The 14,028-nt window shown below is 36.9% G+C and overlaps 1 protein-coding gene across 1 annotated transcript in view; it reads right to left on the bottom strand.

Annotated features, from left to right (window-relative positions):
- LOC127872899 (uncharacterized) overlaps positions 1-14,028 on the bottom strand; it is a 50,552-nt gene that overhangs the window by 5,427 nt on the left and 31,097 nt on the right. The window contains exons 8-14 of the mRNA XM_052416398.1: positions 8,304-8,381; positions 7,846-8,042; positions 5,575-5,636; positions 3,747-3,853; positions 3,120-3,225; positions 2,443-2,542; positions 1,845-1,884 (exon numbers count right to left, since the gene is read on the bottom strand). Coding sequence (XP_052272358.1) covers positions 1,845-1,884; positions 2,443-2,542; positions 3,120-3,225; positions 3,747-3,853; positions 5,575-5,636; positions 7,846-8,042; positions 8,304-8,381 — 690 coding nt within the window. The remainder of the gene's footprint in view (positions 1-1,844; positions 1,885-2,442; positions 2,543-3,119; positions 3,226-3,746; positions 3,854-5,574; positions 5,637-7,845; positions 8,043-8,303; positions 8,382-14,028) is intronic.

The raw sequence follows: 14,028 nt of genomic DNA, 5'->3' as shown, positions 1-14,028 counted from the left end.
GAGAGCAGACACCATGCTGAATGTGTAAAACGGACTAAGTGACCCAGTGATCTAGTTTTTGACCCGGCATGACCCATATTCGAACTTGACCTAGACATCATCTAGATACAACTTCTTACCAAGTTTGGTGAAGATCGGATGAAAACTACTTGAATTAGAGAGCGGACACCATGCTCAATGTTTAAAACGCACTAAGTGAACCCCGTGATCTAGTTTTTGACCTGCCATGACCCATGTGCGAACTTGGCCTAGACATCATATAGATACAACTTCTGACCAAGTTTGGTGAAGATCTGACGAAAACTACTTGAATTAGAGAGCGGACAACATGCTGAATGTTTAAAACGCACTAAGTGACCCTGTGACCTAGTTTTTAACCTAGCAAGGCCCATGTTCGAACTTGGCCTAGACATCATGTAGATACAACTTCTGACCAAGTTTGGTGAAGATCGGATGAAAACTACTTGAATTAGAGAGCGGACACCATGCTCAATGTTTAAAACGCACTAAGTGAACCCCGTGATCTAGTTTTTGACCTGCCATGACCCATGTGCGAACTTGGCCTAGACATCATATAGATACAACTTCTGACCAAGTTTGGTGAAGATCTGACGAAAACTACTTGAATTAGAGAGCGGACAACATGCTGAATGTTTAAAACGCACTAAGTGACCCTGTGACCTAGTTTTTGACCTGGCAAGGCCCATGTTCGAACTTGGCCTAGACATCATGTAGATACAACTTCTGACTAAGTTTGGTGAAGATGGGATGAAAACTACTTGAAGAGCGGTCACGGACCGACCGGCAGACAGACCGAACGACAGACAAGCTCACTCCTATATACCCCCCTAAACTTCGTTTAGTGGGGGTATTATAAATTATAAATATATGGTTTTATAATTAACCATGTTTCAAAAAAAAAATTGGTGGGTCAGGGGGATGAGAGGGGGGTATGGTGTGGGGTGTGGTCATTTATTAGATGATCTTTAAAAAATTAGAAAAACATGGAAACAAAAATTTATTTATTTTTTTGGGGGGGGGGGGATTCTGGGCTTGGGCATGGGGGATGGTTTGGGTGGAGTCTATTGTGGTATGTCAGGTAAGTGTTGTTTTGTCAAAGTACGAATCTGATCATAAATAAAGAAGTTATGGCAATTTTAGCAAAATGTAATACTTTTACCTTGAAAGTCAAGTTCATTCAAAGGTCAAGGTAAAATTCAACTTGCCAGGTACAGTACCCTCATCATAGTAAGAAAGTATTTGAAGTTTGAAAGCAATTGCCTTGATATTTTAGAAGTAAAGTGGATCTAAACACAAAATTTAACCAATTATTCAAAGTTACTAAGTCAAAAAGAGCCATAATTCTGTCAAAATGCCAGTCAGAGTTACATAACTTTGCCTGCACAGTGCCCTTATGATAGTTAGTAAGTGTTGCAAGTATGAAAGCAATAGCTTTGATACTTTAGGAATAAAGTGGACCTAAACACAAAACTTAACTGAATTTTCAATTTTCTAAGTATAAAAAGGGCACATAATTCTGTCAAAATGCCAGCCAGAGTTATCTAACTTTGCCTGCCAAATCCCCTCAAGATAGTAAGTAAGTGTGAAATGTTTGAATGCAATAGCTTTGATACTTTATGAAAAAAGTGGACCTAAACACAAAACATAACCGAATGCCGACGCAGACGCCAACGCTTAGGTTTTGACAATAGCTTTTTTTTCAAAAATAGATGAGCTAAAAACAATATTAACCAGTCAAATATTTTCTCCAAAAATAATAAACTTTTAGATTACGAAAAATAGTTATAATGTTTTATTGTTAAAGAAACATAAAGAAAACATACACTTTGGGACGCCCTCCTACAATTGCAGTCAGACCAGGAGCTTTGAACGAAAAAAAGAAAATGTGTGGAGCGATGAGTTTACAATTCTATTCTATGAAAGTCATAAACTTGACAATTTGAAAAAACAAGAAACCGTCGGAGACGGGTGATGCTCCCCAAAGGGTTTTTTTGTCACAATATTGCACTATATATTCAGATAAAAGTAAACGTCTTGAGGGCACAGTAGTTGGGGGGACAAGAATTTTTTATAGAAAATTTCAAAGGGCCATAACTCTGTGAAAAATCATCCGACCAGAACCCGCTGATAATATGCACATCTCCTCTTGGTAGTGAAGCTTCCCAAAAAGTTTCATTGAATTCCGGTAATTAGTTGCTGAGAAATAGCCCAGACAAAAATTGTGCACGGACGGACAGACAGACAGACGCACACACGAACAGACGAAGCGGCGACTATATGCTCCCCCCAAAATAAATTTGGGGGAGCATAAAAAATAATGATCAAGTGAATAATAGCATGTTATAAGTGAATATTAACATTATACAAATATAAATCAGTCACATTATATCAAAATGAATTGAGGATTTGAGTGTAACCTACCCATTCCAGTACCGGCAGGAGCAATTTCTCTTGCCATTATATTCAGTGCTTTTTGGTCCTGATGATGCACTGCCAACCACAAGGCACATTCCCTAGTACCCTAAATTAAATTGAAATTAGAAGTAAACATGCTGTTACTCAAATCATGTGCTTTTAGTTGGTGGTCACATTTAACATCAAAATAATATTTGAAATTATCTCATATAATCATCATATAATCATAATCATCAGAAAAAAATGAACCCAAAAGTCGCCTGTCGCATAATTCAATCCCGAGACCTCTTGAGGTAAAAGCGAATGCTCTATCTCTATGCCACGGAGGCTTATAATATTAATTTGTGATTATTATATTGTTTTGATTTCACAGAATTTTCATACATACAAAAAAAAAATACATTAACATATTTGTAATATGTGATTTCTCTTATTTGCATTTTATATTAATGATATTAAATGTATAATTTATTCATACAGACTGGATGAACAGATCTTTATAAATCTTATGGCATGTATTCCCTATGGCAAAAATAGTAACAGTTACAACATGGGTAAAACTACCCTGAAATAAATGAGCTTATGATGGATTTAATACCTTAATTGACCAAACATCATTATCACAACATAAAATCTGTCTTAAGTTGAAATCCTAAAAGTTGTCAAAGAAAAAAGCCGACAACCTGTGGCAGAGCTGATAGAGGGCCATAGTTGTTCTCTGAGCCTATTGCCTCAATGTTCACCTTGGTGAAGTCAGCCAAACCAAGACTTGTGAAGATAGTGCGGCATCTGAAACACAGACACATTTGTAAAGTATTTCAAATAGTACTATAAAACAGGTAACTTAGAAAAATCCAATACCTCTCATTTTTTTAACGGGTCAAGCAAAATTTTACTCCGACAATCAATAATGGTAAAACATAAAAATACATGATAAGGTATATACCGTATGTAAAAAAGTTGTTTTACATCTGTTTTGCTTGGAGATGACTGTTCTATTTTCTTTTGGATTGACATTGTAAGCAACAGAGATTCAATCATTATGCATATTTAGTTTAACTATTAATTTGTAACATTCAAAAGATGCATTTAATACACTAGTAATGCCCATGCTAGTAATGTTTTTGTTGATTCAGAAACTCCATTAAATACACTGGTAATTGTTATAATGCACTTGTTTTTAAAAAAATGTTCAATTAAAAAATTGCAAGGACAAGGGAAATTGCAGGTAACAAGTCCAACTGGACACTAATAGGCTATAAAAGTGATTGCTTTGATGTGGCCCTGCAAACAAATGTTTTTCCATCTGCCTTTTTATGATCTCCTCAGCTGTCCGTATGGCCTTGAGCTTCGACCTTGGACCCCTCACAAAGCACACTGCGGTCAGTCTGTAACCATCAGCATAGGTAGCACTCACCTGGAAACACAGTCAAACAGAGTGGGAAATGTATACAAGGCCATCAGGATTTAGTGTACTTGAAACTCATGTCATTCTGGACGGTACAAAATGTGTTTGTATGTACAAAATGTGTTTGTACATACAAAATGTGTATGTATATACAGACTGTATGTACCGTAAAAACGCAGTCATAAGTCTACCCGGCTCATAAGTCGGGGGGTATACTTTGGTACCAAAATGGGAGATTTTGAGTATGTTAGCTTCATAAGTCGAGTCAGAAATTTTCTGTTTACGAATTTCATTAACAGACACCATTTTAAATGTACATGAAGTTGCAGTAGTACCTACACATTGCACATGACGTCACTGTGGAACTGTTGAACGTAGGCAAAGCCAACACATGTATTTTAAATTTCGTTTAATATTCAATACGATTTATTGTGGAAATGGAAAATAATATTTTTCAATATAGACGAGCAAAGCATAGGTCCACTCACAATTGTGTCCTTATTCTTACGCCAATCACCCACTAGTTTCTCACTTATACCAAACTCACCTCCAGCAGCACTGTTGATGTTTAAATTATCCGCAAACTCTATCACACGTATTTTAAATGCATTGTCATAAGCCTGGCGTTTGCGTTTGCCAGGCATTTTCAAAGATTTATCGTAAGTCCAGTTGTGTTTTTGTTTATCTAATTAATAAATCGTTGCACTCAATAATCTACGCTAGTAATTATCCACAAACTATTTTCAGCTTTTAATCCGATGAAACAATATTATCACTGTAATCCAATCTTTGTACTTTTAATCTGACTGTCAAAACAATTGATTAGTGTCTCGGTAAAACGTGTTTTTATAACAATGATTGACATACCCAAGAGACCGCTAACTCCACCTTTTTCTCTGAAACAGTTTCAAAGGCGGAGCTATACACGTGCTCAAGCATAATGGGACGATTGCAAGCGAGTTACAAACACGCGATTGGTTAAGCATATCGCTTCTCTAAACAAAGGAATCCAATTTTGTCGGCGAGAAAGGTGTTCTTTATGGCTTCTTGACAGGAAACGCTTTCCTTTGATGACGTCAAACTGTCGATTCACACATAATGCGAATTTTCGCGAGACTTTAAATGATGTCCTTGATTCTTTGTTTATATGAACAGTAAAAAAACAACACCTGCTTACATGAAGACTTTGGATTAAATTATCAAAATATAAAGAAGAGTAATTGCAAACTGTGATTATATTAATTGGTAAGTATCAGTAAAAATACGTTTTGTAAGTCGTAAATCAACGATTTTTTTTTTATACAACAACAACAACTATTGCCGTGGAGATCAATCTTCATCGAATTTCATTATTTTTTTCATGGAATTTCATTATTTTTTTCATGGACCACCTCATAAGTCGATACCGGTTTTTTAATCAAATTTTGGAGGTAAAAAATCTCGACTTATGACTGGGTTTTTACGGTACACAATGTATTAATGCAAGAAAATACAAACATAATATGGTATTGAATAAAGCAAAAGATTGTTGCAGCAAAATTTACAGAACTTATTGGGAATTATTTAGAAAAGAATTGTATAAAGGAGCTTTGAAATTGGAATTGAATTGTCTAATGCAGTAAGCATTTAAAGACGGTCAAAATTATTCTTCTCAATAAAGATGTTTATGCACAACACAAGCATATCTGGCTGATTATTATTTATTAAGTGACAGAGACAATATAGCTTGCCTTGTATTTTGAGGACGGTGGCATGCCTTTAGCTCCTGTCACAAACACTGCGTCCTGCACACCTGTATGAAATGTTCACCAGTTTTATTTAAACTAGTTTAAGCAAGACACAAGAAAGAAGATGAGACAATTAAGTCATTAGAAAGTTTTTTTTTATTTTATTAAATCTGTCAACTGACTGAGTATAAATACAACATACATATGTAACTGTTGCCAACTTCAAAAAGAAGTTTCACTCTTTCCTGATATATGTCACCTAAATAGGCGTTTTCAAAGTTTTTTTGTTTGTATGTTTATTTGAAAAAACTTTTTAAGGCGAAATATATCAGGAAAGAGTGAAATTGTTCTGTGTCAATATAGGGATAATACACGTTTTCGAGGGCATGATCATCTGCGCCCGCAGATGATCATGTCCGAGAAAATGTGTATTTTCGCTATTATTGCATAAACAAATCACACATACCAAAATAAATTAAACAAGGGCTGTTTGTAAAACATGCATGCCCCCCATATGGGCTGTCCGTTGTAGTGGCAGCCATTGTGTGAATTTTTGTCACTGTGACCTTGACCTTTGACCTAGTGACCTGAAAATCAATAGGGGTCATCTGCCGGTCACGATCAATGTACCTATGAAGTGTCATGATCCTAGGCAAAAGCGTTCTTGAGTTATCATCTGAAAATCATTTTACTATTTCGGGTCACCGTGACCTTGACCTTTGACCTTGTGACCTCAAAATCAATAGGGGTCATCTGCAAGTCATGATCAATCTACCTATGAAGTTTCATGATCCTAGGCGTATGCGTTCTTGAGTTTTCATCCGAAAACCATTTTACTATTTCGGGTCACCGTGACCTTGACCTCTGACCTAGTGACCTCAAAATCAATAGGGGTCATCTGCGAGTCATGATCAATCTACCCATGAAGTTTCATGATCCTAGTCGTATGCGTTCTTGAGTAATCATCCGGAAATCATTTTACTATTTCGGGTCACCGTGACCTTGACTTTTGACCTAGTGACCTCAAAATCAATAGGGGTCATCTGCAAGTCATGATCAATCTACCCATGAAGTTTCATGATCCTAGGCGTATGCGTTCTTGAGTTATCATTCAAAAACCATTTTACTATTTCTGGTCACCGTGACCTTGACCTTTGACCTAGTGACCTCAAAATCAGGGGTCATCTGCGAGTCATGATCAATGTACCTATGAAGTTTCATGATCCTAGGCCCAAGCGTTCTTGAGTTATCGTCTGACAACCACCTGGTGGACGGACCGACAGACCGACCGACATGAGCAAAGCAATATACCCCCTCTTCTTCGAAGGGGGGCATAAATATCATTGAAAACAATGTTTGTTCATTCGACATCGACAAAATAATTCGATTATTTCAATACAGTTCAAGGTTGTGTTTTACATATGCCTCACTCGGTCATCATCCGAAATGACAAGGCTTTACCTTCGGATAGGCAGTTTACGATCTTAAATGTGTTTAAGCAGTGGATGAATGCAAAGTTGAAATGCAGCCGCCCAAATTAAGAAATGAGGAATTATTTTGGAATTTACAGCAGGATCGTTTAAGGTACATAATCACTTAAATTTACAGCATAGTCTTTTGAAAGTGTTGAGTATATAACCTTAACTTCATTAACGTTGCCACTACAATAAAGCTGTTGTCAAGAAAGTGCAGATGGTATAAGTTGAAAAGTGGATTGAAATAGTCATTGCCATTATCCCTGCATGCATGAGGAAACTGGTGCTTATTCAGTTCCCCATTTTTGCTTGGAAAGTCGTCGAACGCCGTCGTCGAAGGCTGGAGAAGGGAAGTAACTGCGTGTGGACCAGATTATGGATATGAAAAACACATAACAGGGATTGAACGGCACGTGAATCGCCTTTTTAATGCACGATTTCTTCCGTTCAAGCCCTCCTTTTGTCAAGTTTTTGCACCCCACCAGAGGGCATTATAGATAGAGTTTATGCAATAATTTATAGTTATCCCTACTGAATACAAAACCGAACTTAAAAAACATTCAGCAATCAATGCCTATTGTGTTAAAGTGATATTTTTATACAATACATACATTATTTTGCTTTGGACTTATGTCACAAAAATGTGAAAACTGTAAATTGTTCATCCGACCTACACATCAGTCTCTTGAATAGATGAATTTTTTTCCAACCATGAATATTTAGCTTGATTCACAAGCATAGTAATTAACTAGAAATTAACTCTACCCACTACTAGTACTATATGTTTATGCCTACTGACCTTTTACCTCTTCCAAGGTGACCTGACTGAAGTCAGCATTAACGTCTGGCAACTCATAGCAGGCTGGGTCACCTATCTCATACAGAAGTTGCTCGGAAACTGTTCCCTTGGAAACCAGACCCCCAGTACCAGGTGGTTTAGTAACAACAAAACTGCCGTCTGCTGCACACTCAACAATTGGGAACCCTATGTTCGACCTGAAAATGTGGTATTTTAAATTTAGAAAATAACATTGTTAACTAGACTATGATATTTAATGTGCTAGTAGTGCTTTGTATAACATAATGTTGTATACTATTTCACATACCTACTTTTTCTCCCTACAAAATGAGTCTAATGGATAGTTCATATATATAATTGATCTTAAGTATGCATTGCATAATACATTAGGAAAAACAGTGTACAAGTTCAAATTGTGTGACTGGTTCATGCTTTTGATCAAGGAGCTACAAGCTTACCAGTCTGGTACAGTGTGCCAGTCTGTGAAAATGCCACCTGTCACCTGTGCACCACACTCAATGAGGTGACCAGCCAAACTGAAACACAAGCAGTTATCAAGTTCTTATTGATAAATTCAACAATTTCTAATACAAGTGCACAGAGGATGCTGATGTAAGATATTTCCTCTTGTTTAGACAGAGGCAAACATAACAACTGGTCCTCTCAGTAGATATGCATAATTCAAGTATAAATTTTATCCCATTTTCACCGCGACATTGACGGTATAACACGTTGTGGGATATACTTGCTTGTATTCAACACTGTGGAATATACCTGTCGCGTGCACGGACTACTTTTTAAATGACGTCATGCGATATGCGCTAAAATTAGGTCGATATTGTTTGGTTCATTGATCGAATTTTAAGGTCACCCATTAGAAGAAAATGTGCACATTTTGCAGAAAAACATATATCTGACATATTCACCAAAAGAAATGTTGAAATAAAATATGAAATTACACGATTTTTGTTTTGTTATTTTTTTATTTATAACAAAGTCGACAAAACTTAAGCTTCAAAATTATACGACCTTCAACCTTTAAAACTAGTCATATGACATAATTTTTCGCCATCCGTATAATGAATCAGCTGATTGATGGCGTCATAAAATGGCATACTTGTTGCGTCATTTTCCTCATTTTTTTGACGATTTATTATAAACGCGACTTATTTCACATTTTTTCTACATGTACTGTATGTCGACATATCTGAATTGTCAATTGATCACATTTTCCTTATTTCGTGTAATGTGCATTGCTTATAACCAAAGCATATACTTTTGACATTTAACTTAAATATTAAGAATGTACAACAAGCCATACACATATCGCACAGTTCATGAATAATCTGCTATGTTTGCTTTCCTATTTAATTCACGTTAGGCACAGAGCTGTGTAAAGTATAAGATGGTAAAAATAGCACCACACTGGAATTGGGAACGTCCCATTTTGTACACGGGTATTTTCTACTTATTTATCTGTTGTGTACTGGAATGTTTTCCATTCTTTGTGTATTTGTATATTAAATTATTTTCTCGTACAATAAGGGCATTTACCATAGATAAATAAAACATTGTGCAAGTTTAAACATAATTATGTTTGTATGCAGAAATCTGCAAATGCAACCGAGTTTACCAACGGCTATTATTAGATAAACTGCTCCGGTTCATTTGAACAGCAGTAATCACTGGGGGCTGACGAGGTCAAAGCGTAGTCCGTTTCGCTACGACGTCGGGTATATGTTTTACTACGAAAACATTGTTAAAATACACATGACATCGATAACGGATTAGTAGAAAATTGTGTTTAAAACATGTAAGATTATGCTTTTCTACTGACAAAACTCTGAATTTAAGCACAATGAAATTTCATAGGTCTGTTACATCAAATTATAATCCAAGATGTGTCTGGTTTATGCGGTTAAACATGAAATATACCGCTGATTTATCAAACCGAAGTAAAGTTTCACTTAAAAAAAAATGCAATTTAGGTTTACAACTGTTTTAAATGACACAATTTTACAATTTCCAAATTGATCTATGTATCGTGAAGCCACTTGTGTGTTTAGAAATATGTAGGGTGACCCAGTTATCAGAACTAAAGGCTATTATTATTACTTTTATTAGGCGTGATCATGTCTCTGACAGTATACGTATATGCCTCGCTACGACAACGCTTTAGCATGTATGGCGTTTCTCACAGAAGACGTATTGGTTATCTCTCGAAGGCAAAATAAAGAAAAGTTTTTTTTTAATATAGAGTCATTGAGTGGCTGGATGTTTCCTTTGAGAAAGAGGTAGTAACAACGGCACAACATGATCCGAAGCGCACAGTCAACATGGTAATGCACATTATTATGATATAATTAAATTCACGACAAGGCCAAAGGAAACGAAAATCCATATATATGACGACAGTTGAGAGTCGAGAACCTTATGTCGTCGGTCTCAATAAAAATGACGCATCTTCTTCTAGTGACAATCCCTTACACGCTTATTTTGATAGAGAGCGACGATAGGTTTTCAGCATACGGTACTCTTTATCAAATAACATTCGATTCTCGTTATCCCCAACTCGCTTATCTCGAAACGCTGCTTATGTCAAAGTAAACTCCATGTCCCAACTTCGATCATTATTTATCATATACGGATTTGATTTTTACATTGTATATATCAAAGCGATTTTCTTGAAAATCGGTTATCGTCAACTAATTTTGAGATGAATTTCATGTTCGTATACATGATTTTACCTGTAAAATCCACACCTGTAACAGCCGTAAGGTGTGGAAAGTAGAACCCCAATGGCACAAATCCGCAATTGCATAACAAGTATATTGTTGTAAAGGTGTGGCAGTGGGTTTCTGTCACAGGTTATTGTTTACTGCGTACATGACGGCCGGTAAATTTACCTCGTGTTACAATGCGGTTAAGGCCCAGTCTCACTATGATGCCGGCGGAGCCCCAGTGCGTGATCAGGCATCTACCGGGATGAACCGGGGCCCTACCGGGATGATCCGGTGCTCCACCGGGATGAACCGTGGACGACCGGGGACCACCGGGGCTCCACCGGGGAAGTATTAAAATGTTTAATACCTCCGGGATGAACAGGGAGTCACCAAGTAGGACCGGCAACGACCGGCGTGGCACCGGGAACAACCGGGACTGTACCGGGAAGAATCGGGACGGCACCTTAGCTCCACCGGTGCCCAAACACACTCCAGCAGAGGCACGGCAACGCCCCGGTGGAGCCCCGATGAATGCCGGCAGAGTCTCTTTATAGCTACGTTACATAAGTAAACCGGTGCTCTGACGGTGCCGTCCCGGTTTTTTCCGGTGAAGTCCCGGTTGTTTCCAGTGTCAAGCCGGTCATTGCCGGTCCTTCCCGGTAACTCCTGGTTCATCACGGATGTATTAAACATTTGAATACTTTCCCGGTGGAGCCCCGGTTGTCCACGGTTAAACCGGGGCGTTGCCGCAGCTCTGCCGGAGTTTGATGCCGTTATAGCCCCGGTAAGTGCCGGCGTAGTGACGGTATACCGGGGCTCTGCCGGGACTGTGCCGGCTTTCACCGAGTTCAACTTTTTCGTTTGGATGTTAATGCGCACAGTGAAGCACGGCATCTTTTGCACTGGAAAATAGCAGTCTGCAGTAACTGCAAACTGCATGTGATATGTCCTGAAATGAATACAGAATCTTCGTTGAGCAACCTATACATTATATTTGTACTTCGTTGCGCAACCAATACATACTCTGTGCGAAACCTATACATAAAGCGACTTGTAATTTCCTTCGAAACAAAGCATTTGAATGATTAAAATATGTTCGTAACCTGTTTTGTACTTTAAAATGTGAAATGTTCACTGAATCAAAGTAACATGTAGTTTTATTTCATTTAAGTTACCGTAATTGGATATTTTCACAGAATAACCACCTTATGCATTGCTTCAAATCGAAATATTTCGATTTTAGCTCAAAATGAACTTAAAGGTTGCAACTACGCGCATTTGTTATTAGTTTGTTATTGAAAATAAGTACCTACCATTACTGGATGTTCCGTTCTCTAATCCATAAACACCAGAAAATATGAAGCTCGCCTGATTAAGTAGTGTATTTACACAATGTTTTCGTAGTAAAACATATACCCGACGTCGTAGCGAAACGGACTACGCTTTGACCTCGTCAGCCCCCAGTGGCACTCTGGATCAGCAGACGATTTATTTCATAAATCAATCTCTGGGTTAATGGTCGCCATCTTTCGAACTACTTTCAAAAGTACAACAACAACAATAACAGTAGAAGACAATTTTAATTGCGAAAAGTTGAAAAATTGAGTACATGTGTCACGGTTGTTGAGTGAAATAGTGTTATTTTCAACTGTGTATGAAGCATGTGAACTGGTAGTGGAATAACCGAATTGTTGGTGGAAATGGAATTTAGAAATATATCTAATAATTGAATTCATCATCGTGTAGAATAATCATCAGCATCATTTCTGTGGAACATTGCACAATTCAAAAAAACAAGTGTTTCATAGCTATGGTGCTTTTGACATAGTTCACTTACCATCAAGACTGAAATGATTCATGCACACAGGTAGAAAGTAAATAATTGAATTTGTGCAGAATGTTTATTTTTTACAAATTATTATTTAATTTGACCAATTTATTTTAGTTTGATTGCACTGAAACTCAAAGTCTAAAGCTTAGTAAGACACGTAAGCCAGTTTTCTGAGAAGAAACAATACTTGTTCAGAGTATAGCAGGATCATGCAGCCTCTGGTTTATTTATTTGGCCTCGGCCTTTAACCTGGGTCGCTTTGATTTCAGGTGTTTAGCCCCCATATCAACAAGGCTCTCGACCCTATATGTAGTTATTCATATTGTTTAAAGATTTTGAGAACCCTCACTCGGTGCCAGTGGGAATAAAAACAGGGACCTTCTTATAGCTAGATGAATGCATCAAATATGCCAGCAACACTTTATAATCAATAACTTTATAATTGATGATTCTGTTCTTTTAACTACATTACTAATTTACCAAAACAATGTGAAACACATTTTTATGACCCCAAAGGAGGGCATATAGTGATCGCACTGTCCGTCTGTCTATCCATCACACTTTGCATTTAGGTTTCGAAAAAATGCTCATAACTTCTATGTCGCTTCAGATGTAACATTCATATTTGGTATGCATGTGTATATGGACAAGGCCTTCCCATACACACACAAATTTTGACCCCTTTGACCTTGAACTTAGGGTCGGCTTTTAGGTTTTGAAAAATGCTCATAACTTCTATTAAAGCGTTTATCGGGGGCGTATGTCATCCTACGGAGACAGCTCTTGTTTTTGCTACTGTCCTCTGCACAAACCATGATATATCTGCATATATGCCTCCAACCAAATCAGTAAAACTATTTGTCACTTAAAGGGATCTTTTCACGCTTTGGTAAATTGACAAAATTGAAAAAAGTTGTTTCAGATTCGCAAATTTTCGTTTTAGTTATGATATTTGTGAGGAAACAGTAATACTGAACATTTACCATGGTCTAATTTAGCCATTATATGCATCTTTTGACGATTTTAAAACCTAAAAATTATAAAGCGTTGCAACGCGAAACGATTGAATAATTTGGAGAGTTCTGTTTTTGTCGTTAAATTTTGTGAAACTACGAAGATTGCTTATATAAGGTATAAAATACGTCAAATAAGTGTACTCGGCGGAATAGCTCAGTAGGTTAAAGCGTTTTTACTTCAGGACTCTGGCAGGACTCCAGGGGTCACTGGTTCGAAACCTGGTCCGGGCAATGTTCTTTTCCCTTTTTGAATTTTATTCTTGATTTTTTACTGGAGCTTTTACGATCCAATGTTTACATTTATCGATATAAAGCATTTAATGAATAAGTTAAAAAATGCCAAAATCTGTGAAAAGGCACCTTTAATTACAGTAAACTTATTGCATGTTAACTTTTCAACAATATATATATACATGTATATATAATTATATATAACAGATCTTGAAAAAAACTCACATGAATTTTACGGGTAATTTTCATACAACAAATGATATTATGTAGTGTAATGATAAAGCATTATGAGCACAAATTATATCTCTTACTAGTGGTGCAAAAATCATTTAAGTGTCACATTTCAAAAGAAAATTTATATAAAAAGGTATTATTAATTGTT

This window comes from Dreissena polymorpha, chromosome 3 (assembly GCF_020536995.1).
Source record: "Dreissena polymorpha isolate Duluth1 chromosome 3, UMN_Dpol_1.0, whole genome shotgun sequence".
NCBI classification, from domain to species: domain Eukaryota; kingdom Metazoa; phylum Mollusca; class Bivalvia; order Myida; family Dreissenidae; genus Dreissena; species Dreissena polymorpha.
Note: the sequence above shows the minus strand (reverse complement) of the source record. Positions and strands in the feature narration are given on the sequence as shown.